The sequence below is a fragment of the Arachis ipaensis genome, chromosome B1 (genome assembly GCF_059453495.1).
Source record: "Arachis ipaensis isolate K30076 ecotype BB chromosome B1, ASM5945349v1, whole genome shotgun sequence".
In the NCBI taxonomy this organism is placed as follows: Eukaryota; Viridiplantae; Streptophyta; class Magnoliopsida; order Fabales; family Fabaceae; genus Arachis; species Arachis ipaensis.
This window is the reverse complement of record NC_142436.1, coordinates 150,284,073-150,309,527: the sequence shown is the minus strand read 5'-3', so window position 1 is coordinate 150,309,527 and position 25,455 is coordinate 150,284,073. Positions and strand designations below refer to the sequence as shown.

The 25,455-nt window shown below is 31.0% G+C and overlaps 2 protein-coding genes across 2 annotated transcripts; one reads left to right on the top strand and one right to left on the bottom strand.

Moving 5' to 3' along the window:
* Positions 1-9,944: 9,944 nt before the first annotated feature.
* On the top strand, positions 9,945-13,783 carry SCPL29 (serine carboxypeptidase-like 29). Its single transcript, XM_016344945.3, has 11 exons — positions 9,945-10,270; positions 10,921-11,336; positions 11,429-11,536; positions 11,699-11,794; positions 11,890-11,982; positions 12,119-12,204; positions 12,278-12,538; positions 12,646-12,779; positions 12,866-12,961; positions 13,190-13,295; positions 13,384-13,783. Exons 2-11 carry the CDS (start codon positions 11,081-11,083, stop codon positions 13,543-13,545), a joined length of 1,398 nt encoding a protein of 465 aa, XP_016200431.1. The 5' UTR covers positions 9,945-10,270; positions 10,921-11,080; the 3' UTR covers positions 13,546-13,783.
* Positions 13,784-14,000: 217 nt separating this feature from the next.
* On the bottom strand, positions 14,001-23,235 carry SCA3 (DNA/RNA polymerases superfamily protein). The gene is made up of 19 exons (XM_088502250.1): positions 22,304-23,235; positions 21,910-22,113; positions 21,697-21,830; positions 21,381-21,450; positions 21,162-21,220; positions 20,721-20,838; positions 20,199-20,312; positions 19,830-19,961; positions 18,928-19,344; positions 18,489-18,539; positions 17,984-18,054; positions 17,588-17,672; positions 17,322-17,474; positions 16,709-16,783; positions 16,129-16,218; positions 15,578-15,625; positions 15,372-15,486; positions 14,893-14,996; positions 14,001-14,692 (listed from the first exon to the last, which is right to left on the bottom strand). The coding sequence occupies exons 1-19, from the start codon at positions 23,135-23,137 to the stop codon at positions 14,582-14,584; spliced, it is 2,985 nt and encodes a 994-aa protein (XP_088358376.1). The 5' UTR covers positions 23,138-23,235; the 3' UTR covers positions 14,001-14,581.
* Positions 23,236-25,455: the final 2,220 nt, after the last annotated feature.

Genomic DNA, 25,455 nt, shown 5'->3' with positions numbered 1-25,455 from the left:
TTATATATATTTAATAATAAATTACGTCAATAAATATTTTAAGAGTGTAGCTTTCGACAAAAAAAATAGAAATGAAAATGTTGCAGGAAATTATTTTAAATATATTTATTAACGTAATTAGTTAATAAAAATATTATTATATAATATAAATTTTTATTGAAATATTTTCGACAAAAAAAAACAGAAATAAAAATTTATTAACTAATTACGTCAATAAATATTTTAAATAAATTATATTTTTATAAATATTTTAATAAAAATTTATATTATATAATAATATTTTTAACAAATTAATTATTTACTAAAATTTTAATATAACAATCTAAATTATTTATGAAATAATATAAAATATAATATAATTATTTTATATTTTTTGTTGTAGTTAAAAATATTATTTTAATATAATTTTTTAATATTATAAAATTTTTATTGCATAATAATTGTTAATTTTAATAAATAAAAAAATTTATTTTTTTTGTATTTATATATTTTATATTTATTATTTGAAAATAAAAATTATATTTTTTATTTAAAGTATTGTATATTAAAAAATATTTATTTATTTATGTACTAGTGATGTCTAGTGTGTTCTATATTTATTATAGTCTATTAACATTCTTTTTTATAGTAGTAACCTTTGATTTATATTTAATAAAATTCAATAGTTTATAACAATAAGATACATTCAATAAACACAAAATTGTTGTATTTATTTTAGACATACCCTTATATATTTATATATCATTTTATGTATTTTTAATATATATTAAATTAATTTTTAGCTTTACTCAGTTAGTTATTTTTATTTATATAATAATACATATATTTATAAATGTAGGTTCCACACTTCATATTAGAATAAATAATTTTATTAATTCAGATTATCTATATTAAATTATTAAAAATATATATTATTGTATAAAAGCATACTTATATTCATAAAAGTGATTGAAAAGATTTATTTCTTTGACTTTCTTCAACTTATGTATCCCTAATTTTTTTATGAAAAAAGAGCTACGAAGACCATTTTAATATGTTGAAAAACAAAATTTAAGTTATTATTTATATTTGAGTATGGTATCTATTAAATTTTAAAGTCTAAATAAAAATAATATCTGATTTTATTTTTATTTAATTTTAAATAAAAAATTAATTAACTGAGATTTTATTATATTAAAAAAAATAGAAAAAATAGGGGTGTGTTCAATTAAATGAGATGCCACTTAGGATGGTTGAGAGCAAAAAATTATACTTACTTATCTTCTCTCTTGAATCATCATCTCTGCTCAATTAGAAATTTGTGAAAACATCATGTAAAAATATCTTATCTTTCATTAATATGTACATCGTAAGTCGTCTATAATAATGATAGCGTATCGAAATCCTAGAGTTTATGCTAATTCCCAATAATGACATCTTCTAAAACAGGGTTAAAGACTAACGAATTCTCTCCTCCCTTAATCTTTGTGGTTAAAATTGAATTAATAGTGAAATTAGTCTTTAAAAGATAAAATATTTTTTAAATTTATTTTTAAAAAATATTTTTTTAATTAAATTTATCTTTTAAAGATTGTGAATTAATTATATTTGTCTTCTAATTATTCTATTAATAATTTTTTTAAATTAATGTTGTAAAATGTTAATTGATAACATATATGATACTTAATATGTCTAATTAGATAGTAAAAATTTATTAATTTAATTATTTCTCTAATTATAAAACTTCTATTTCTAATATGATCTAGTGACAAATTGTTAGATTTTCGTAACATATTTAATTAACGTCTAATTGAACATGTTATATGTCATGTATGTTATCGATTAATATTTTACATTATCAATCGTTAACGAAAATTATGAGTGGAGTACTTGAAAGACAGATATGATTAATTCTTAATCGTTGAAGGACTAATTTAATTAAAAAAATCTTTTAAAGATAAATTTAAAGAATATCTTATCTTTAAGAAACTAATTTAACAATTAATTCCAAAACTAATTAAACAATGTGTGTGATACATTTATCTTTTAAAAAAGGTTTAGCTAACTTGTGCTTTTATATTAAGTTTATAAATTAAAATTTTTTATTAAAAATATAAAAAATTTAAATTTTTAATACATTTATTCTATATTTATTAAATAAATATATTTAAATTTTTATTAATAATAATTTTATCATGTGTTCTTAGATTAAACCCTACAAAAAATAATAGGAAATTTAACTCATTTTTTATGGGTTTATCTATCATGTGTTTTAAGAATGCGCTATAAAATAAAAAAAAAATTATTAAAAATATAAAAAATTTAAATTTTTAATATATTTATTTTATATTTATTAAATAAAAATATTTAAAATTTTTCACTAATAATAAATTTATTATGTGTTTTAGGAACACATATTAATTAAACTTTTTTTATTATTTTTTAATTTTTAAATTTTTAAATAATTTTTTATTTTAAAAATAACATATATAACATATATATTTAAATTTCAGTTATGTGGATAAATTAAAAATAACCACTAATTCAGTTATTTATATAAAAAATAATTAAGAGAATAAAATTAAAAAATTTTATTCATTGCTGATATTTAAATATTGAAATATGGTTAAAGATTAGCCGTCTTTGAAATTCTTTTACAAAAGATGTGAAACTTTTAAAATATTAAATATAAGAAAATGTAAAAAAATTTAACCAATTCTTATGGCCAGCGCAACTAAATTGTCTCCCTCCGCAGTTTAAATACGTTATCTCTAACTTAAATTTAGATTCTCTAAAATTTGAATTTCACTTTAGAGAGTAAAATGTGATCTCTTACTATTTATTTTATAGGTGAAACTAAAAATAAATATAAAAAAAATCATTCAAAAATAAAAGATCACACCTTATCTTCTAAAGTACAAATTTAAAATTTAGAGGATCCAAATTCCTTCAACTTTATCTCTTTTTTCTTTTTCGGCCGCTCATAATAATAAGAATAAGAATAAAGTGGTGGCAGGGCCACAGAAGTAAATATTCAATATTCATGAATCATGAAGAAACATTAATAGTAGTAAGTTCCTGGAAATTTCGCCAAGTTTGCTACCGCTTTATTGAAAGGTTTTGTTTGGTTAATTCAGAGAATCGATACTCTCAAAAAATTTTTTTTTAATTTTTTATAAAGTATAATTTTTTATTATATCATACATTTTTTAACTAAAACAAAAAAAAAAAGCAAAAAAATATGTTAAATAATAAAAAAGTTATACGTTATAAAAAAAAAAAAAAAAAAAAATTTCATTACCAATCATTTGTGTACCCCGATCTGAAAGCAAATTCCAGATTCCTCATACCACATACACAGGCACTTCTCTTTTTCTATCTTCTTCCAAATCTTTGGCACATGACTATTTATTTGTCCATGAAAAAAATTGCAATAAATTACATGAATATTTTATTATTTAGTGTTATGTTTAAACAAAATAGTTGATCTGATTTGGCTAATTTATTATTGTGACATTGTTTTATAATTAAATGATAAAATATGATGATTTATTGAATGTTGAATAACATATTTTTTTTTTTGAGTAATAGTTCAAATGGCATAGTCTCTCCATACTCAATTAAGAGGTTGCGAGTTCGAGTCTCATATCTTTGGTAAAAAAAAAAATAACATATTTAGTAAATAGATAGCGTGTTAAAAATAACTGAAAAAAATAAAAACGTTTACAAAGGATAAGATTATGATATGAGAATTTCTGTTAATTAATGTATGTCGGAGGATCAGTTTGCAAAGTTAACAGCTTTCAGAGGTCAACGTCTTAAACACTAAAAAGTCAATGTTGGCAACCCTCATTTTCGAACAAGTTGCAAGGCAAAAGACCTTGAAAAATGGAAATTTGATAATTATAGTGTAACATAGCATATAGAAAACGTGTGTATTTTGAAAGAAAGTACAATAGGATGAAGACTCTTATTTTATATTGAATTTTAAGATGAATAAGCAGTTTACTACTAGCATAGGTCTAAATTTTTTTTTTTTAAATTAAGAGTGAGATACAAATCCAAAATTTTTAGGTAACTATTTGAATTATAATTCGTTGACGTAGGTCTAATTTCTGTTGCATTTGAAAAAAAATTCAAAAAAATATTATATATCTACACACCTACTACACAAACATTTTTTGCAAGGCATCTGCCATGAAAGTGAATCTTGAAAAGTCTAAAATTTTTTGTTCTAAAAATGTGACTGCTCATAGAAGAGATATTTTTACTAGTGTTTCTTCAATACATTTTGTTTTGGACTTAGGAAGATATCTTAGAGTTAACCTTAATCATTCCCGTACCAGTAGGGCTTCTTTTCATTCGATGATTGAAAAGGTGAGGGGAAGATTAGCTAATTGGAAAGGAAGGCTTCTAAATAAAGCAGGGAGACTTTGTCTGATCAATTCTGTTGCAGCATCCATTCCTGTCTATCATATGCAGGTATCTTTTTTTCCAAATTGGGTTTGCGATAAATTATCTTTTATGATGAGACAGTTCCTTTGGAAGGGTCAAGTTGATAATAGAGGTCTTTCTCTTATTAATTGGAGGACCGTGATCACTCCAAAAAAATTTGGTGGCCTGGGTGTTAGAGATCCTGCGTGTGTTAATATATCTTTACTTGGTAAATTGGTGTGGCAACTTTTTCATTGTCAAGACAAGCCTTGGGTTGCTCTATTGAGGACGAAGTATCTGAAAAGTGGGAGAGTTTTAGATGGCCCTATCCCTTGCAATGCTTCTCATGTTTGAAAGAGTATCTCAAAAGCTTTTGGTGCTCTTAAGGATGCATTCTCTTGGTGCGTTGGATCACTTGATTAATCTTTTTGGTTTGACAATTGGAGTATTGAGGGCCCAATTGCTCAAGATGTCCCTTTTGTACATATATCTGACTCTGATTTAATTATTAGAGACGTTTGGAAAGATGATCAATGGAATCTCCATGATATTTTATCTATCATTCCAGAAGATGTCAAACAGCGTTTGAATGCTTATAATCCAGATTTGAATGCTGGAGAGAGTTCGGGTTGGTTGTGGGGTGTGGCATCTTCTAGACTCTACTCAGCTAGGAGTGGGTACAGTTGGCTAGCCAAAAGAAAGTTTGACTGGAATGAGCATGATAATTGGTTGTGGGTATGGCGACTGCATATTCATGAGAAGTACAAGTTCTTGATTTGGCTCAGTCTTCATAATGCTATTCCTACTGCAGAGTTTCGTTTGGGTCGTGGTTTAGCTTTATCTAGCACCTGTCATCGGTGTCAGAATGGTTCTGAATCCATTCTTCATTGTCTTCGGGAGTGCCCTAGTGCCAAGGAGGTCTGAAACCTTTTAGGCCTGTATTCAGATAACTCGAATTTACATGATTGGCTCTACAGAGGTGCAAGGAGTGGAGATGTTTTTCTTTTCTTTTCGACCATCTGGTGGATTTGGAGAAGCAGGAATCATGACTTATTTAATATAGATGATTCATGGAGTGCTAGTAAAGTGGTGAGTTTGATTCGTAGTTAAGGGAGTTTCACACTATTTTTGCTATGCATCAATCTCTGTCTCCTCCTTCACTTTGTTTGCATTGGGTTTCACCTCTAGTTCATTCTGTTAAATTGAATTGTGATGCTAGTTGGTTTGCTCCTTCTGGCTATGCTGGTTTTGGTTGTATCATTTGCAATCCTGATGGATGTTGGTTGAAAGGTTGCACTGGGAAAGTCAAAGTGTGCAGTGTTCTTTTTGCTGAATTGTATGCAATTTAGAGAGGTTTACTTCTTGCTTGGGAGAGTGGATTTCGTGAGGTTATTTGTGAAACAGACTGTTTAGAAGCTCTTTTCTTGGTAAACCAAAGAATGCTTGGTAAGGATATTCCGAAATGGAATTTGGCAAAGCATATACAGGAGGTTATGAATTGGAATTGGAGAGCCTCTATTCTTTTAATTCAGAGGACTGTAAATAGTGTTGTAGATTGTATGGCTAAAGCAGCTGCTTCTGTCGCGGACATTCACTCGAATTGGAGCCAATCATGGAGTGAGTTTCAACATCTAATAGATTTAAATATGATTCTAGCCAATTAATTTGATTTTGTCTCTTTTTTTTTCTTTTCTATTTAGTCACAAAAAAAATAAAAAAAAAAAACAAATTCAGCTAAAGTTCTTGATTTATAATGAATTGACCATGTTTGAAATAAAATGAAACGTTTATGAGTTTTGAATTAATGAATAATATAGTTAATTTTTTTGTTTATTTAACAATATTATATGATTAATTATGCATGTAAATTATATAAAAATGATAAATATATTCATAATTTTTTAATTCAAAGATAAATAATAAAAAATTAATTAAAAATATAAAAATAATTTTTATTTTTTTAAATGCAAGATATCTAAATAAAAGATTTATTTATCTTTATCTAACTTTTATTTTTTCAATTAATTAAAAAATTATTTATTTTCGAATTTCAAAAATAGAGATCTATTTATTTTTTTTTAAATTATTATTATTGTTATTACTATCTCTGTTTTTTTCTCCCTTGTTCTCAAAAGTAATTAATGATTAATTAAACCATGTGATTGTGTATGTATTAATTAACTATATAATAAGGTTGCTGACTTCATATCACGATTTTAACAACCATACACGTTTGCATTTTTTAATGTTTTTAAAAATCCCTTAGCAGACAGATATCTTCATCCACCTACCCTAACAAATATTTTCTCAAAATGTAATTCTTTTCTTTAGAAAAAGGCCAAAAAAAGAACAAAACAAAAAACACTTCAACGAATTATATACACGATGGCATGTGGCCTCACATATGCATTAGGGAAGTAATCATAATTCCTCGTTATATTAAAAATAATAATACTACTTTATATATTAAAAATTAATTACCAAATCAATTATTAACATATAATATATATATTAAAATATAAAATATATATTTAAAATAAATTAAATAATATATATTTATACAAAAATACATAATAATTAATTTAATGATTTATTTTTAATGTACATAATTTTTTTTTATCATAAACGCTTCAATATGTTTATTTGAAGCCGCATATGCCATTGTGCCGTATAATCTTATCCCATTAATCTCCATGCAAACTTATCCTAAAGTTTGATTCTCAATTTTTTTTTCTAATTAGTTTTCTGTTGCATAAAACAACAACAACTTATATCATGTACCTATATTAATATCGAAGTCATGCATGGCATCACAAAACCTCAAACAAGATTTCAAATTATCTAATTCTTTTAAGAATTTAATTTTTATATATTTTCAATATAATTTGTTTACACAAATAATTAATTGTATATTATAATATTAATATAAATAATAAAATTTTAATTTATTATTTAAAAAATTATTTAAAGACATAAATTTACACCTTTAAAATTGGTTTTATTTTGTTTATTAAAAAAATGACAAAACCAAAAACTAGGAGGAGAAACACTTAGGGGTGAGCACGGATCGGTTTGATTCAGGTTTATGGTAAAATTAGAACTGAATCGGTCAAAATATAATTGGTTCGGATTTGCGATTTTTGTACATGTACCCGAACCAAACCAAACCAATTAAGAACGGATTGGTTCGGTTCGGGTAATTGGGCATCCGTTGACTTTGAAATTCATAAAAAAACTAAATTTATCTTAAAAATTCAACAAGTACAATAAATATGTAACATCAATAGAAATAATCCAAACATGTTAAACACTAAATACATTAAAAATTAAACTCATTAAAATCCAAACATATTAATAGTGAATAATCATTGTCTAATAGAAAAGCTATATATTTTTAACTTTTTTATTTAATTAATATATGATCGGGTTCGCGAATTGGTTCGGATTCTTCACCCCCAAAATTGATACCCGAATCAATTGTCAACAAAGGTCATCGGTTTAATTCGAATTGGACCGATTACCCATTGATTCCATAACTAATTTAATTATTTCGGTTCGGATTTGAACGAGTCATTGGATACCTGTTACCCGTGCTCACCCCCTAGAAACACTTAAAGGAGACATTGAATTGTATTTGCAATTGTGTCCAAATGCAACATATTTAGGGTGTGAGGCCCTAATGGAATGAGGATCAAGGGTCATGGCAAATCACATGGGGTCTAACCATATGAGACAGTGATGTCTCACCTTAAAGGGTGAGAGTAAGAAGGACCACCACCACACATGTATGCATCTATTTTATACATTCGAAATACTAAAGAGACAATAAAAAATCAGTCAAAATAATTTAAATTTATTTTATTTAATATTTATTAATTTTAGTAATAATTAATAAATATTAAATAAAATAAATTTGGACTGTTTGTATTATTTTTTTTATTTTTCAAATATTATTTTTTAAAAACATACTAGTAACTAGTAAGTTCTAGCAAGTGCAAAGAGAGGCATATATCTCAATAAAAAGGTAAATTGGTAGAATATATAAAGTTTAATTATTCTATTGGTCTTTATAGTTTTGCGAAATTTTTAATTAGGTTTTTATACTTTTTTTTTAATTGAGTTTTTGTACCATTTTTTTTTTAATTGGGTCTCTATACCTTTTTTTCCTTTTATTAGGTCTTTATACTAATTTTTTTTTAGTTGGGTCTCTATAAAATTAAGTCAATTATTACTAAGAGGGACTTAATTGAAAAAAAGGGTTAATACAGAGACCCAATTAAAAAAAAAAAGTATAGAGACTTAGTTAAAAATTTCACGAAACTACAGGACTAATAGAATAATTAAACCAATATATAATTGTATATGTTGCAACTCACATGGTTTCTGTGTAATTGAAACGGAATCTTTTGGATAAGTACGGTTAGATTGACAGAGATTCATTGCTTATTAATTACACTGCAACACTCTATGTATTGATTGCATTCATTACATTTGGAACTTGCATTTTATCTCTGCTGAAATTAGCTCTGTGAAATGTTTTGTAGGAGAAAGGCACACACACCTAAAAGAGGATTACCATTATTATTTAGTAGCCAGCAGCTTTTTTTAATTGTTGTTAAGTTTTATTTTTTTTAAGAGATAAAAAAAATTAGAACTATAGTATAAATTAGATAAAATTTATCTTGTTGAATAGAATAATTTCTTCTTTCTTCTTTTTTTTTTTTTGGGTCAATCTTCTTTTTTGTTTGTGGGTGGAGCCTTTTCAGGCTATTTGCTATTTCCTAATCCAAAAAAGAGTAGGAAAATTTGGGCTACTTGGTTAATATTTCTAATGGGCTAATTCAGTTTTATATTATTGGGCCTGAGGCCCAAAAAGGTGATCTTACTAAAATAATATCTACTTTCTTTTCTGGATCAAAATACTGAAAGTGAGTCAGAACCAGAAGCCAAAATAAAAAAGGCTGAAACCGAGAAAATAAGATTTGTGCAAACTTTTTTTTATATAATAATATTACGATTTGATTTAAATAAATAAATAAATAATAATAAGTGTAATGAAATTATTATATTAACAATGATATCCCCTAGAAATAATAATAAACAGTGAAGATTTAAGAGGTTAGGGGAAGGAAATGAATTGGTAGGTTGGTGACAGTATTATTATGCTTTTGCTTTACTCAATGGTATATAACAACACGCGCATCACGTGATGTGCATCACCATTTTGATGAATTCAATTGGATAGAATAGAATATGTGAATAACGTTGCACCACGTGATGATAATGCAAAGTAATAGAAACCTTCCCTTTCGAGTTTTGACTTTTTTTTTTTTTTACTACACTATCTCCTAACATATCTGTGATCCATGTAACGAAGATTCGACTAATTTTTTTTATTGGTTGTTGAAAGCCTAACACAACTCTCATCCTTTATTTAAATTTGGAATCGGCTACGTACTCAGGTATATAGTATAAGTAGATAAGATAGAAGATGGATAACGGGTGAAAGATAGAGGAAAACTATTCATGAGATGGTCAAACGAGATTTACATGTAAACAGTGTCTCAGTAGACATGATAATGATGAAGCTCAATGACGTCATTTGATCCATGTAGTCGACTCTAACTAGTGGGATAAGACTTTGTTGTTGTTGTTGTACCCCCAACATGGTAGACACGACTAATTTGTTATGAATTAAAACTCCATATAAGAATTTATCACTAATAATGGTTGTTACATACACAAAACGAAATTCAAATTTTTAATATAGAAAAACAGTAACCTAGAGAGTTTGTTTGTTTTGGCTTTTTACATTAATTGATGTTAGTAATATACAATAAACCAACTTAAATAAGCGGTTTAATTATTTTGTTAGTTCTTATAGTTTTTCTTAATTTTCAATTAGATCCTTATATTTTTTTTTTTCGATTGAGTTCCTATACCATATTAGAATTTGTAATTAAGTCCCTGACGTGACAAAAACGTTGAAATTAATAGAATATTCTGTTAAACAAAATGAATATGCCTCACACTTGATATTCTATATAGTTAAACAGAATATTCTGTTAAATCCAACATTTTTATTAAACAGAATATTCTGTCAAATCCAACATTTTTGTTACAGTAGAGACATAGTTACACAATCTGATATTGTAGAGAGACCTAATTAAAAAAATAAAAAATAAAAATCTAATTAAAAATTCGGTAAAATTATAGAAATTCGTAGAGTAATTAAACCTAAATAAGTTTAAGAGAAAATGACAAATAGGTCTCTGACCTTTTATCCCGCAGACATTTTCGTCCATAACCATTGAAAAATACTTTTAAGTCCCTGACCTTCACAAAACTTGGACGGATCAGTCCCTCCGTCCAAATGCCTCCGTCAGGGACTAATCCGTCCAAATGCCTCCGTCAGGGACTGATCCGTCCAAATTTTGTGAATGTCAGGGACTTAAAAGTATTTTTCAATAGTCAGAAACAGAAACAAAAATGTCCGCAGGACAAAAGGTTAGTGACCTATTTATTCTTTACTCTAAGTTTAATTGATGATTTTATCTGACATTAACAGCAATAATTGATTCTTTCATCACCTCACTCGCTTCCTTTCCTAGTGTAACATAAATTCTTCACAAGCCACGAGTATTACTCATTCACAGCATCTTCGAAAATGGGGTGGTCTCAAGTGATAACCTTGACAACTCTTGTTGTTGGGGCCATGGCCATTACTGTTACATGTTCTCCCTTTGTGCAGCAAAAGCTAGACAAGGTTGGAAAGCTACCAGGTCAATCTTTTGCTATCAAGTTCCAACACTATTCTGGCTATGTCACTGTTAACGAGGAAGCTGGAAGGGCCCTCTTTTACTGGTTCATGGAGGCTGATCAGGACCCTCAAACCAAACCCCTTCTCTTATGGCTCAATGGAGGTACTATTACTAATATGATAGAGTTTTATCATTCATAGAGGATTTCATATTTGTATGCAAGGGATTGATATGAAGTGAAACATTTTGTGTAGGGCCTGGATGTTCATCCATTGCTTTTGGTGAGGCAGAAGAAATTGGCCCCTTTCATATAAATCCAGATGGAAACACACTTTATCTGAATCCTTACTCTTGGAACCAAGGTGAATCAGAATCACCATTTAGTTACTACCCTCTTTCCTTTTCTACATTGTTTTGTTTCCTATGGAAGATTCTCCTTGCTCTCTAATATATAATGATGTCTCTTTCCATTGAAATCATTGCTATATCAATCTTTCTTATGCTTGTCATGTTTGTACTTGTAGTTGCCAACGTTCTTTTTCTTGATTCTCCTGTTGGAGTTGGATTTTCATATTCAAACACTTCATCTGACATTCTTAACAATGGCGACAAGAGGACTGGTAATAACTTTGAGCATTTATTACCTCATCCTTCATCCTTCTGCTTTGAATCACATATCATGGAGTGGCACACACTAATAAAACTTTATGCACAGCTGAGGACTCTCTAACATTCTTATTGAAGTGGTTTGAGCGTTTCCCCCAATATAAAGGAAGGGACTTCTTTATCGCCGGCGAGAGCTATGCAGGTAAACAATACAGTGACAAGCTAAAGCATTTGAAGTTAATAATTCTGTTTTCTTTTTGTTTTCATTTTAGATAGATATTAGCTTTTATCTTGATATATTTTTGGAGGACATGTCAAAAGTAGATCCTTTGTTTCAGGGCATTATGTTCCTCAACTTAGCCAAGCTATCTTGAAGTACAACTCGGAAACAAAGAAAAATGCTATAAATCTGAAAGGATACTTGGTATAGACTCTATTACCTCTTGTTGCTTGTTGAGTTGTCATCACAAAATGTAACCACTGTGTTTGTGATGCAGGTTGGAAATGCTCTTACTGATGATTTCCATGACCATTTGGGGGTTGCTCAGTTTATGTGGGCAAGTGGTTTGATTTCTGATCAAACATACAAACTATTGAACCAATGTGATTCCGAGTCGTTCATACATCCCTCAAATTCTTGCAATCAGGCTTTTGAAAATGCCGATGTAGAGCTTGGCAATATTGACCCTTACAGTATCTTTACTTCTCTGTGCCCTGGTAATGTTAGCCAGACAAAGCAACTGCTAAGAAGAAAGCATGTGAGTATGCCTTTATAAAAATATTAAGTGGTTTTCACTTTTTTGGACCTTCATATGTTGTGGAGTTCAAACATAGATCCTTATTAATTAATATATTGAGTTCATAGAGATTTGGTAGACTCAATGAAGGGTATGATCCTTGCACTGAGAAGCACTCTACTGCTTACTTCAATCTACCTGAGGTCCAAAAGGCACTTCATGTTGATCAAGATCACAAGCCTAGTAAATGGGAAACCTGCAGGTAATACAATGAAGCATCTTCTTTATGTCCGCTATATGTTACCAAATTTAATAGCTCAGAAGCCTCAGCTCTCCCATGCTTTCCAGTGAAACTATAAATATCAACTGGAAGGACTCTCCAAGTACGGTGCTCGATGTTTATCATGAACTTATTGGTTCAGGACTGAGGATATGGATGTTCAGGTTAGCCTTACTATCCAATATCCTTGATGTTGCTTTTATTTGGTGTTTAACATGTGTCGAAATGTTATGAAGAGACTGTGAATGTCACTGTCTAAATGTGTTCCATTTGTGAATTCATATAATTTCTTGAAGGAAGCTGCTAGCTGTGGAAATCCAATATGCTTGAAAGTGATAAACATCCTTTCATTTCTTCTCCTTAGCTTATATATTTATTGTTTCCCTTTTCAGTGGTGACACAGATTCAGTACTCCCGGTGACATCTACTCGGTATAGTATAGATGCTCTTAAGCTTCCGACAGTTAGCCCTTGGCGTCCATGGTACGACGAAGGGCAGGTAAGTGCAGTCGAGTTTTTAGTCTTGCAATTCATAGGCAGATATTGACTTTGTTGAGTGGAGTGTGAATCTGATATAAAAAAAACAGGTGGGAGGGTGGACACAAGAATATGATGGACTCACCTTTGTGGCAGTAAGGGGAGCAGGACATGAAGTTCCTTTGCATAGACCAAAACTTGCTCTTTCACTCTTCAAAGCCTTCATAGCTGGAACCTCCATGCCCACTCTTCAGCTTGTCAGTGACTCCTAAAATATGTATCTCAAAATTAGTGCCTCTTGGAATGATCATTTGGCAATTTATTTTCAATTTTCCAACTAGGGATTTCTTATCCAATGAATAACTTCTCATACCACTATAACAGATGTGTACTCATTTATCCATAGAAATTAAGAGACTGTAATATTTGTGTCTGTGATCTTTGAAGTCAAGCAAATCTTATCATTGTAACAAGATCAATAAAATATACATGCTTTGAGATCTATAAAAATGATAACAATTAATATTTTGTTAGTCAATGATAAACTATTAATAACTTTTATTCATGTTTAATTTGTTTAAAATTTGACAATTCATCAAAGTGAAGTAGATAAAATATCAAAGAGCCAAATGTAACTGCACCATAATTAGGAATTGGAAATGAAAATTAACAGGGTATTCTCTTCTAAATTAAAGCTCAGGTAACAGCCATGAACCCCCCATTGTCCTTTCTCAAACGTTTCTCAATTTATTTCACAATGAAAATGAATAAATCTATGTACAGATCACAAATAACAGCATGTTTCTACCCTAATGACCTTTCCTTCGATCTAGTATACATCTATTCATTTCTATTCATACATTATATAATACATGAGAGAGAGAAAGGGTTGGTTAGCTATGGCTCTGAAAGTGCCAGAGTTTGCCACCATTGGAACCTAGCAACCAGCAAGCCAGCAACCCAATTCATGGAAATCGCCAACGTTAAAATTCCGCGGAGAATTTCCTTTGCTGCTTGTTGATAACGAATCTGAGAGATGATTAGAGCTCCTAAAGTTGCCTTGTGTTAACTGGATCACCAAGTCTAAGAATCCTAGCAGCAAGAGACTTCCCAAAACAAATCATTCAGAACCTTTTTTTCCTTCCTTCCTGCCTCTCCTTCCCCATAAGCATCTCCTTGGGTCGTTCTTTGAAATCACTACTTCCGCTACAGGATAAGTTAAGCTCCAGCCTCTGAATGATTCCGCATTAGATACGACGGAGAAATGCTTTCAACCGAATCTTTTTGTTGTTGCCTGTGTAGAGAAGCTCAGTTGAAGAAGTATGGAGAATCGAGAACCTTTCGCAAGTCAAAATCACCTCTCTCTGGCAATGGAGGAAAAACTAATCCTGGGTATGTTGTCTGGAAGTCTTCTAGCAACTGTCAACAAATCAAAACTGGCTTTAGTATTCCGCCTTACAGGGTAAGGGAACAAATGTAAGCCTAAACTATCATTTTTCTTCTTCCATGGCTACTAGGAACTTTCATGTCTGATATTGCAAGATATTAAGGATAACCTTCGCCCAATCATTATTCCTACATGATAAACCCAAATTTCTCATGGAGCATCAATAACCTACATTTTCAAGTATCGGCATGTCATAAAGCTCCACAAATTTTTCTCTCAGAATCTGACTCATGTTCTCCACATCACATGCATGTGTCCAAAACGAGTCATGAACACCTGCATACATATTTATCTCAGAAATTCAAGAGCCAAATACAAGCAAAATAATAATAATAATAATTCAATAGATTTTCCTGCCACTAAAATATACAATATTCAACAAATGGGTTATATGGAGATAAGTAGGACTCAACACAAACTGCTCCTTCCATTCGGATCGTGATAGTCAATCACAACCTTAAATTAGTTGAGCCTAACTCTTCCATCAAAATCGATGGAGCCTATAAAAAATGGACAATTCTATTGCACTTAAAACTTCACAGTGCTTACCAGTTACCACTACTATCACCACCAATAACAACAACAAAACTAATATTGGGTATAATATGAGTATGGATAGAAGTTTGCACAAGTTTATGAATTGTTGGAGACCTGCAAAGCATAAGCCAGCATCCCTGCAGGCAAGAGCAGTCATCATCATGTGTGAACCATCAAGTGAATGTACAAAATTTGGAGGAAATGCAGTTCTCTGTTTCTTGGCATCGACCTAGAACATGAAAAGTTCAAATAATGAAAATGACTCAGAAAGAAAGGGAAGATGAAACATTACATATATAAAGAAAATTGATAAAATATACCGTGTTGCCCTCCCGCTTCAAAGCCAATATCTGAAGAGATGTTCTGACCTGCAGTAAACAGAGAGGTTCATTATTTTGCTGCTTCAAGGTCAGGGAAGTTGAGTTTTATATTTTCTAATTCAAGTCAGTCATATGACAATTAGCACCAATTACGGGAATTTACTGCCACTGCCATGAACTTAGCACAGAGCAAAATATTACGCTGGTCTTTGACATTTATGAGGAAATATCAGGCGATTGGATACCCAAATAATTTCTAGTATATTTAAGTACTATAGCAGCCACTTCAAAATTATTGCATACCGTGTAGGTAACTAACTCCTACTGAAGTCTCACACCAGGAATTTAAAGTTATTCACACACTTCGTAATTGTGATTGTAAAAGAACTCTAAATATTTGAAATTTTAGGGTGTGTTGTATCCTTTTAAATATAGTTGCTTAGTACCTTACCTTTTACATTTAGTATGTTGTTTTTATCTCTCACTATTAAGTATATTAAACCCTATATAATAACTGGAAGGAAAAATACATTTGTATATATAATGCTTACCAGATGACGTTCATTTCTACAGTATGGTTGTACAACCGGAAGACCAAGAGGAGTGGTCCAGCGAACGGCTTCATTTTCTGAAGCAATCACCTTGACAAAGTTTGAGAACACACCATTAATGGAGAGAGACAAAGGGAAAAAAATAAAAGCAGCAGCAGGAATACACACACACACACATATTTCTTCATATTTAAGCCGCAAAGACACTAGGGATTGTCAGTATTGTTGGCTAAGAAGGAAAAGAAAGAGGATAAACTAATGAATAATTAACGTCATCATCAAGTTGAGTCTGGATTCATAAAATTGGTCTGAATTAGATATGGTGAAACCCAACCTGTCCATTTTACACCCTTACTATTACTAAATAGACCCTGGTATTCTAAGACATAACAATAAGAACAACAACAAAGCTTTATCCCAGTAGATAGGCTCAATTATATCATTGCCCCGTCATGAATCATGTCTATACCTAACCTATTTATGCTTAAATCTCTTTTGATAAGCTCATGTCATTAAGAAATTTTATGAGATATTTCAAATATTGTAATAAGTATCAGCTGAAGTTGAAATGAGAACTAACTTTTGCACAATCACCAAGCCATCCCATAATATCACGTGCTGCTCCAAAAATTTCTTCAAGGGCCTTCAATGTCACCTGTGGAAATCATAAGAGCAACTAAATGTAACAACAGAAGCATATTGCATCTTTGTTAAAATGTATTTTTAATCATGTAATACAGCTAGAATGGAACAAGCCAAATCCGTTAATGATTGAGCATTTGGATAGTCAACAAAATATGCTATATTGTGAAACACCAGACTCCATCTTGAATTCACCTTATCAAGGAAGGTGTTGTGTTGTTTGGACACATGCTTTGCATGTTCATTGACTTAAGGGATTTGTGTGAAAATAACTAAACATGTTTTATAACTGGAAAATCAGGTGACTGGGGGTAGTGATAATGTTGTCATCTGATTCCCTAATTATGTACCTGAATTTCACTCTTCTTTGAACAAGGATTCCCAATGAGTGACAGCATCATCACTTACAAATCACAATCACCCAATTCCCCAATTATGTACACGAAATCACTAGTTACATGCACAAGAATCCCCTATATCGATGGGTATCAAACATTTTCCGTACTATTACACATGTCAGCGGGGAATCATGTAAGGAAGCTGATACTTACTTTAGCAGCATAGCAAGCTGCAGCAAATAGAAGTTTGTCATCAGTAATAAGGCCTTTCTCCTCTAATCTTCTTTTTATTTGCTCTCGTGCCCCAACAAAAGTAACACCATAAACTGAAGTCATTACTGTCTGTTTGACTAGTTTTCTATCAATCTGAAAGGTTCCAAAAGTTGAGTAAGATAGAAGAACAAAGATATCATAGCCAACTGAAAGTATCGATTTTGTTTCATTAAACAGAGTTTTGAAAATTTAAAATAGACATTGACCTGATCAATTAAAACCTTTGCTAGCAGAGCATTTGGATAGGTACTTGGGTCTTTTTTGCAGTCCCTTCTCATAATGTCATGAACCCTGCCCACGTATAGACATCCCAAGTGACAATACAATTCATGTGTTTTGGCTTAGTTGAGAATATACTGTGCACCAACTATGATGGGGTAAAATTTTGTGTCACAATATAAAAAGCAAGTAGGTCATGATCAAGAGGTACCAGATTTTTCAAAAGTAACTATCCAAATGATAAACCAGATGATGTCCTAATCTATATGCAGGAATATATAGCAATTCGTTTTGTATTCAGCAAGCCAGTATCATAACCAGGTGAGAAGTTTTAAGCCCCAAATAATGTAGCACCAAAGAAAGGATTTGAATGCAAGACATACCTAACAGCAATCTCTGAGTAAACATCAGCAGGTTTCTCTTTAGCAACCAAGTTAACTGCAGCAGCTTCCATCTAACAAATCACATTATTCCATTCAAATGAGATTAACAGACACCACTGAACTTTACACCAACAATGAGTATTACAAAATATCACACAGCTTTAACTATCCTTGTTGAGGAAGTATTTTCAGTCTTCCTACCAAAGGGAGCGCAGATTGTTCATATAAGTACAGATAAGAGGGGTTTGGTCCGCACTTTAGAATATGACTTTATGTTAACAAAACATTTCAATTGCAGTAAAAATATAACTATTATAAAGTTTCTAATCATATGTTGTCATTTCCAAATGCAGCAACCTCAAAGAAAATAGTTATATAAAGATCAAGATATACTCAAATAATCCCTAGACCCAGGAAGTATAAAAATCAAATAAATAAAATAAACATTACATAAAGAGCAGTAAGAGATTGCAAATTTGAAAAAATACGGTTTAAGATAACCTACAGTATCTCTTCCCAAAGCTGCATAATGCTGCAAGCCATTACAGGAGCCATCCTGAAAATTCATCACAGAAGGGTTACCAACATTTCTTTGGTATTAGATGAAGGGGGAAAAAGCAACTTAGTCAAAAGATGACTAAATATATAGAGAGATTTGCAACATACAGAATTTATCATAGTGTCGTTTCTAGTGTTACGATTTACAATACCAACTTTCAAGTTCCTGTTGATTTAGGTTTTTCCTTTGATCATATGTTACTGCTTAGATATTACAAGTTTCACTCAAGATCTAGAAAAATCCCTCTGTATCATAGGACTATAAACTATAACTACAGGCAAGCAAGGAGTAAATTTGGCTACTTGTGAAAGAACTCTACAAAAGTTATAAGAAAATTTTCACTTCCAAGATCTAAGGCTTCCAATGAAGCATTTTACAGATTTACCTGATGAATTGGCAGATGAGATATAAAAGAACTTGGAGACGAGCTTCTTAAGGCTTCTGATAGATTAATACAAGTAGCGAGGCACTGGAAAGGATCCTCAGCCATTAACCACCAACGATTTCCGTTAACGGGGTTATCAGCAGAGTCAAATATATCGTGAAGATGATTCTCTACAAAAGTTAGTCGACCATCATAAGACAGTTTTTCCACACCACCTGCATACAAATTTGCCAAGTGTATTTTTAGCCATTGTAGTCCAGACTTCCCCAAAGGCTTCCCTTCAGCAAACTCAAGTAATCCTCGACACAGATCACAACTTAAATGATTCAAATGAGAATGCATCGGATATGCTCTGCCACGGAAGTCAAGATTGTGAGGATAATAAAAGCCTTCCTCATCTTTCATTTTTCGAGCCACCTGTTTCATAAGTACTTTTACAGTAAATTTCGAATCATCTTTAATCTTAGGAAAAATGGGATAGCCATTTGTTATAGAAGAACATTAATAAGATGGAGAGAAGAATAGTACAATATAGGAGGCTCCTTACAAGAGGGTAAAACAAACAAAATAAAAAGCTATCTATCAAGTGTAACTTACCAATCTCAACATGGTTGAGAGGAAAGTCCTCTAAAAAGATAACGAGTTTTACACCAACTAGACATCAAGCATATAATCCTATCCCATAAACAAAAATTGGATAGATTTGAATAAGATTATACTGGACCTATATGAGATTTATGTCACTCCTGATCAAATGGAAGTATGGAACCCATATAAACATCAAATGGAAGTTACATGGACCAAAATCTTCTTGATGAAAATAGATAAATAAATAAAATTGGGATTTTCAGCAATTCAAACAGAACATAAAATGATATTTGACAATTGATGGAAGATCTTACAGAAAGCTTGAGTTCAGTGTCACATCTCAGAGAGTGCCTCTCTGCATTAATTTTCTTTGCTTTCATTACATTCCATTTCCACTCCTGAATTTGTTTTGGATCATCTAGAGGTGGCCTTGCTGGTATAGGAACCTACAAGTCAAAGTAGGAATATAGGCAAGATTAATTACATAGTAATGGCTAATTTAGAAAAACTCAGCTTTATGAGAATAGATGGAAACATAGAAGTAAACAAATTTAATTAATATATCTAAAACACCCTTTACAGTCTAATTTAAGCAACAGATGAACAGAGGAAATATCTTAGATGAAATCTTCAATATTTATCTTCCTTATATCTTCAAAAGTTTTTCATCAGTTTATGCTTACATCTTTCCGATCAATCAGGCCTGCAGTGTTGCCTCCTCCAGCCCAGACAGCCTCCACAACAGCAAGTATTCTTCTATTTATTCGCCATTTGGTGCTGCCAAGTACATCCAATGCCTGCAAATATATTATCAAAAAGCAGGAGAGTTCAAAATTTCATATCAGGTGCATATAAACAAATTCAGACCAAAAAAGCAAGAAGCAATAGTGCCAAAATAATTCAGTCATTTAACAGGAAAAAATTAAGAGAATGATGCCTTAAATAAGAATACGTGCCAGACTAAAAATATCCAAATTTGAAATTTATGAGAAAGTTCACACTTCATAGTTCATAATGATATTTGATATAAAGAAACTCAACTGCACTGAAACTAGACTTTAATGTTTTGCTTCAAGCTCCTGTGCAATGGTTTGACATAAATAATAACAATACATCAACATGTACTGGGTCCTATTTTCTATGGAACATCGTTGCATCCCTTTCTAGGCAATGATAAAAGGTAAATGAAAAGTTGCACAAAATACCTCAAAAACCTTCTGCATTTGTGTCCTTTTAACATTCTTCATTGTGTCTTGCTGCTTCTTCGATCCATGAGTACGCATGATATAAGATGGCAAGAACAAGTGCCCACCCTTTTCATAACTGAAATGAGAATTGTAGCATATTAGAATGCACAAACATGCAAGAGAGTAGCAGCTAAGACATTAAGGATTATGGGAGAAAATATGAATTCACACCCCTTCGTACTTCAATATTTTTTCCCGCACTCAAGTTAGATACCATACTCAAGAGAAATAGCTGAAAGTTTATTCATTGATTCGGATTATTTGGCCTCCTCTCTCATTCTTTTCTTCTTTATATATATAAGGGTTCTATAGAACAACCAATAGTATAGCCACATGAATTGTAACCAAATGCAGGCTTTTCAACATGCAATATTAATAGGACTAATCCATGTGTCTTACCCCTTCCACTTTTTCGGAGGTATTAACATTGGCATGTAAGGCATTAACATGTGATGAGCCTGCACACGAGAATGCACTAGTTAGCCATTAAAGTAAGCATGCTTTTCAATTTTATAATGAAAGGATTATCAGTATTTTAAATACTGACAAAAGAGCAATGGGATGCTTAAAAGCAAACAGATCTGAAAATAACAAAATAGCCAGCAATTGTCAACTTACAGATTTATCAAGCCCAGCAAGGACTAACGGATCACATTCTATAATGCCATAATTCTTCAAAATCTTTTCCCTACAAGTACAAAAAAGTTATTTGAATAACAATAAAAATGTGAGATAGTTTTTGCAAGAGTGCAATCAGTGCACCTATATTAATACTTTGTATTAATCTTGAGACATTGTTGTTTACAGTTTAAAATATCTAAACTACAACCATTAATTTTCAGACAGTGTCATTTAGTAGCAAGGGGTCAACAACCTAAAGCAATTACTACATTGATCTAATTCCAGGAAGGAAAAAGAAAAGGGGAAATCTCACCCTGGATTCTTTGAAATGGCTTTAAATCTATGCCTGAATGCCGGTCGAAAATCTGGAGGAGTATCAGCAGACTGGCTAACTGGAATGTGTACATATGCTGTCCCAATTAACATATCGATTAATCGACTTCCCAGCTGCACAGTTTCAAAGAGTTAACTTCCAATTTAAAACAGTATAAGATGAAGCAAATTATTTATCTACATTCAAGCCTACCTTAGCCTGGGTATCACGACCCCAGGGGACAAAATCTTCTTTCTTCAACAGCTTCTGCACTGACCTCAATCTTCTTTTTTTAATCAAACCATTTATATGTTTCATTAGTTTTGGTTTATCATCATTCATATCATCTTCGGTATCAGCCTCCGTTTTCTTGCGCTGGTGACTTCTGGTTTTTTCCATGAACTTTTGGACCCTAACCTGAAATACAATAAGATAATAACAGCATATATTATTACAGAAGAAGTGGAACAGCATATAGTATGAAATTGAAAGCTACATTACAACAGAAACTAATGATTTAATTACCATAATGAACCCTTCCTGCAATGGATAATATCAGCACATAACTCCACTAATTAAAAAAAGGAGAGACTTTTGCATAATTTACCTCTTGTTCTATAGCCATACCAATCTGAACAGCAGCATTAACAAGCACAACACACCCTGCCTGATGATGCTCCATGGCAACCAATCCCATCATCTTGTGCATAACAATAACCGCCATTTTCGCCGCCGGCAAGGACTCAATGTGCGGCGCAAACGCCGTCTTGTGCTTTTTAGTCTTCTGTGACTTCTGCTCAGCCTCTATAGCTTCCTTCAGAGGCTCAAACCACCCCAAAAACAATGCTTTCACGTGAGGCAAATTAGGAGCTAAATTCTTCTCACACATCACCCTCTCTAGCTCCCTGTACTCCTCCACCATCCTCTCCCAAGCTTCGGTTTCAGCTTGAATCTGCCTCCTCCTGAGCAAATTGTACTTGTTCTTCTCAATTTCCTTGAACAGAAGCTTGAATTCTAGGTTGGTATTCTTGCAGAGACCTTTGAGGAAGATGGAGGAAATCCAAGGTGGGTCACGGATGAATATCTTGGAGGGTTGGTTAGGGTGGTCCAATTGTCGAACACCATTGAGGTGTGAGTGGGAATTGGTGAGGGATTCCTCAAGGTCTTGAATGACATTGTTGTGGATTGAATCTGATACAACATGGAATTGCTGTGTTCTTGAGGTAGAGCTAGAAGAGGACTTGATAGTGAGTGGAAAAGAAGAAGAAGACGAAGAAGAAGGTAGTGATGAGAGGAAAGTGGGAGCGGGGATGAACAGAAAGTGAAGATTTTGATGATGAGGTTGTTGATGTTGGGATTTTCTGTGAGATGGGGTTGCCCTGGTGGCAGTTGCGGCAGTGTTCTGAAGCTGAGGACTGGGGAAGAAAGCTGCCACCGTCATTCTCAGAGAGAGAGAGAGAGAGAGAGTTTATGCCTCTGCGGAGGGAAGAGGATGAAGCATGAAATGAAAACCTTCCTTAAACCTTAGCAATGTGTCCATGTTTTTCAAGATTTTTTTTTTTTTTTTTTTTTTTACTTTGTGTGTCTATTTTTTGTTTTTCCAAGGAGTGCGCAAATTAATTTTATTATGGAGGCATAGTGTTGTAGGCTGTGTAGGACGCAAATATGGAGGGGAGGGAAGCTTTACTGGGTTGTGGTGTCAGGAATACAGTACTTGGACCCTGCGAGTTGCTAGTGGGAACTCGGACCATTCGATTTCCTGTAAATTAAAAAAAAATTCCTCTCAAACAGAAATCAAACCCAGCGACTAGTATAATGAAATAAAAATAAAAAAACCAATAAAGAAAACGGACCTTTCGTTTTGATGAAGACATATCGCACAGTTCGATTTCTCCCATGAGAATTTTGTATACAAGCAAAACGGACCCTCCGATTTGCTTACAAAATTTTCAAAACAAATAACTCGGAGGATCCGATTTCTTCCTTCCCACAATTCGGTGTAGCACCCCCACATTCTATAACCCAGCAGAACACCTGCCCCTCTTCCATAACCAAAAAAATTAGCCTCAAGGAGTGAGACTCAGAATCTGATACTATAATAAAAAAATTATGTCATTTGAACTATAATTTATTAATTATCTATCTAATTATTTAAAAAGGTATAATAAAAAGATATATTATTTTTTTAATAAGAAATGATAATATAATTCTAAGATTATTAGACTATAATGTCACTATACAAAATAAATCTAATATATTATTATTAATTATGTTGCATTTTATTAATAAAAAAATATTTTATTTCCTTTTATTATACGTAAATGAACAATAATGGTTTTCAAATTATTAACCATATAAATTTGTCACCAAAAAAAAATTATTAACCATATAAATAAACACCTTACCACTAAATCATTCCTATTATGCTCCATTTCCATTATAGATAATAAAAAATAAGATCAGATAATAGATCATTTTAAGAGTAATACCCTGATCATTCTTTTTGGACAGTGAGTTCACGATTTTTGTAGATAAAAAGAATTGGTCTTAATTATGGGCTTTTATTTTCTTAGTTGGGCCACGAACATTTAGGGATATGGTACAATTATTTTGGAGTGGTTCTTTCTCCCAATGAAAAGTTGGGCTTTTCATACTGTACAAGATATAAAAAAAAAAGATAAAAAATATTTTAAATTTTAAATATTTTTTAAAAAAATTTGAGGTTTTCATGTAACTTTCAAGTTTCAAAAGATGCATGTTCTGACCAAAAAATAAAAAATAAAAGTTTCAAAAGATGTAAATCTCTATAGTGATGAATATCATTGACTATTTTTTAAAGTTCTTAAATTATATGAAACATTACTCTCGTTCTTTGGAAAAAATTTGTACAATATAAAACTTGTTTATAAATTCTTTGAATTAGAGTATCTAATTAAACAAATATTTATATAATATAAAATATAAAATTCTAATTAAAATTTTTGTTAAAGACTATTTTTTGTATAAGTCTAATTTAAAATACTCTATAAAAAAATTTTTGTCACTTAAATATGAGAATTTAATTACAAACTTTTAAATCACAAAAAATATAATTAAAATTTGGATTAAATTATAACACAAAGAAATTAAGTTTATTTCATTAGAATTAAAAATGGTGTGAATGTGGTGGGTTTTGCTCAACCTGATTTATAGTGCATTAGTGCATTGAATGTTTGCCAAACACAAGTATATGCTAATTAAACTATTAATATTTTCTTATCCTACCAAAAAGTAAAGTTCAACATTAACATGCACATTTTTCTAGTTAGTAGTTTTGTTATCTTTTTATGAATAATATTCTTTACACATATTATTTAGATTATTTTTTTATCAATAATAAATTTATTATTATAATTTTTTTGATATAAGAGTACATAAAGAGTACATAGTATATAAGATGTAATAACTAAAATTATCTTTTGATTTTAGCACAACTGAAATAAAAAATTATTTTGATTTAGTTCATATGGATATTGAGATCCTATTTCTGTCTTTTTTGATAAAAGACATGGATATTTTTTTACTGTAGTAGATAACAAGAGCAAATTTACTTAGATTTTTTTAATGAAAACCAAATCTGGAGCATCACAATTAGGTATTAATTTTGTGAATTTTATCAAAGTACAATTTGAAAAACTAGTTAAATGTATAAGGATCGACAATGGGTATAGATCAGAATTCACTGCTATTTCAATAAGGAATTCCATATTGTTTTTAGTA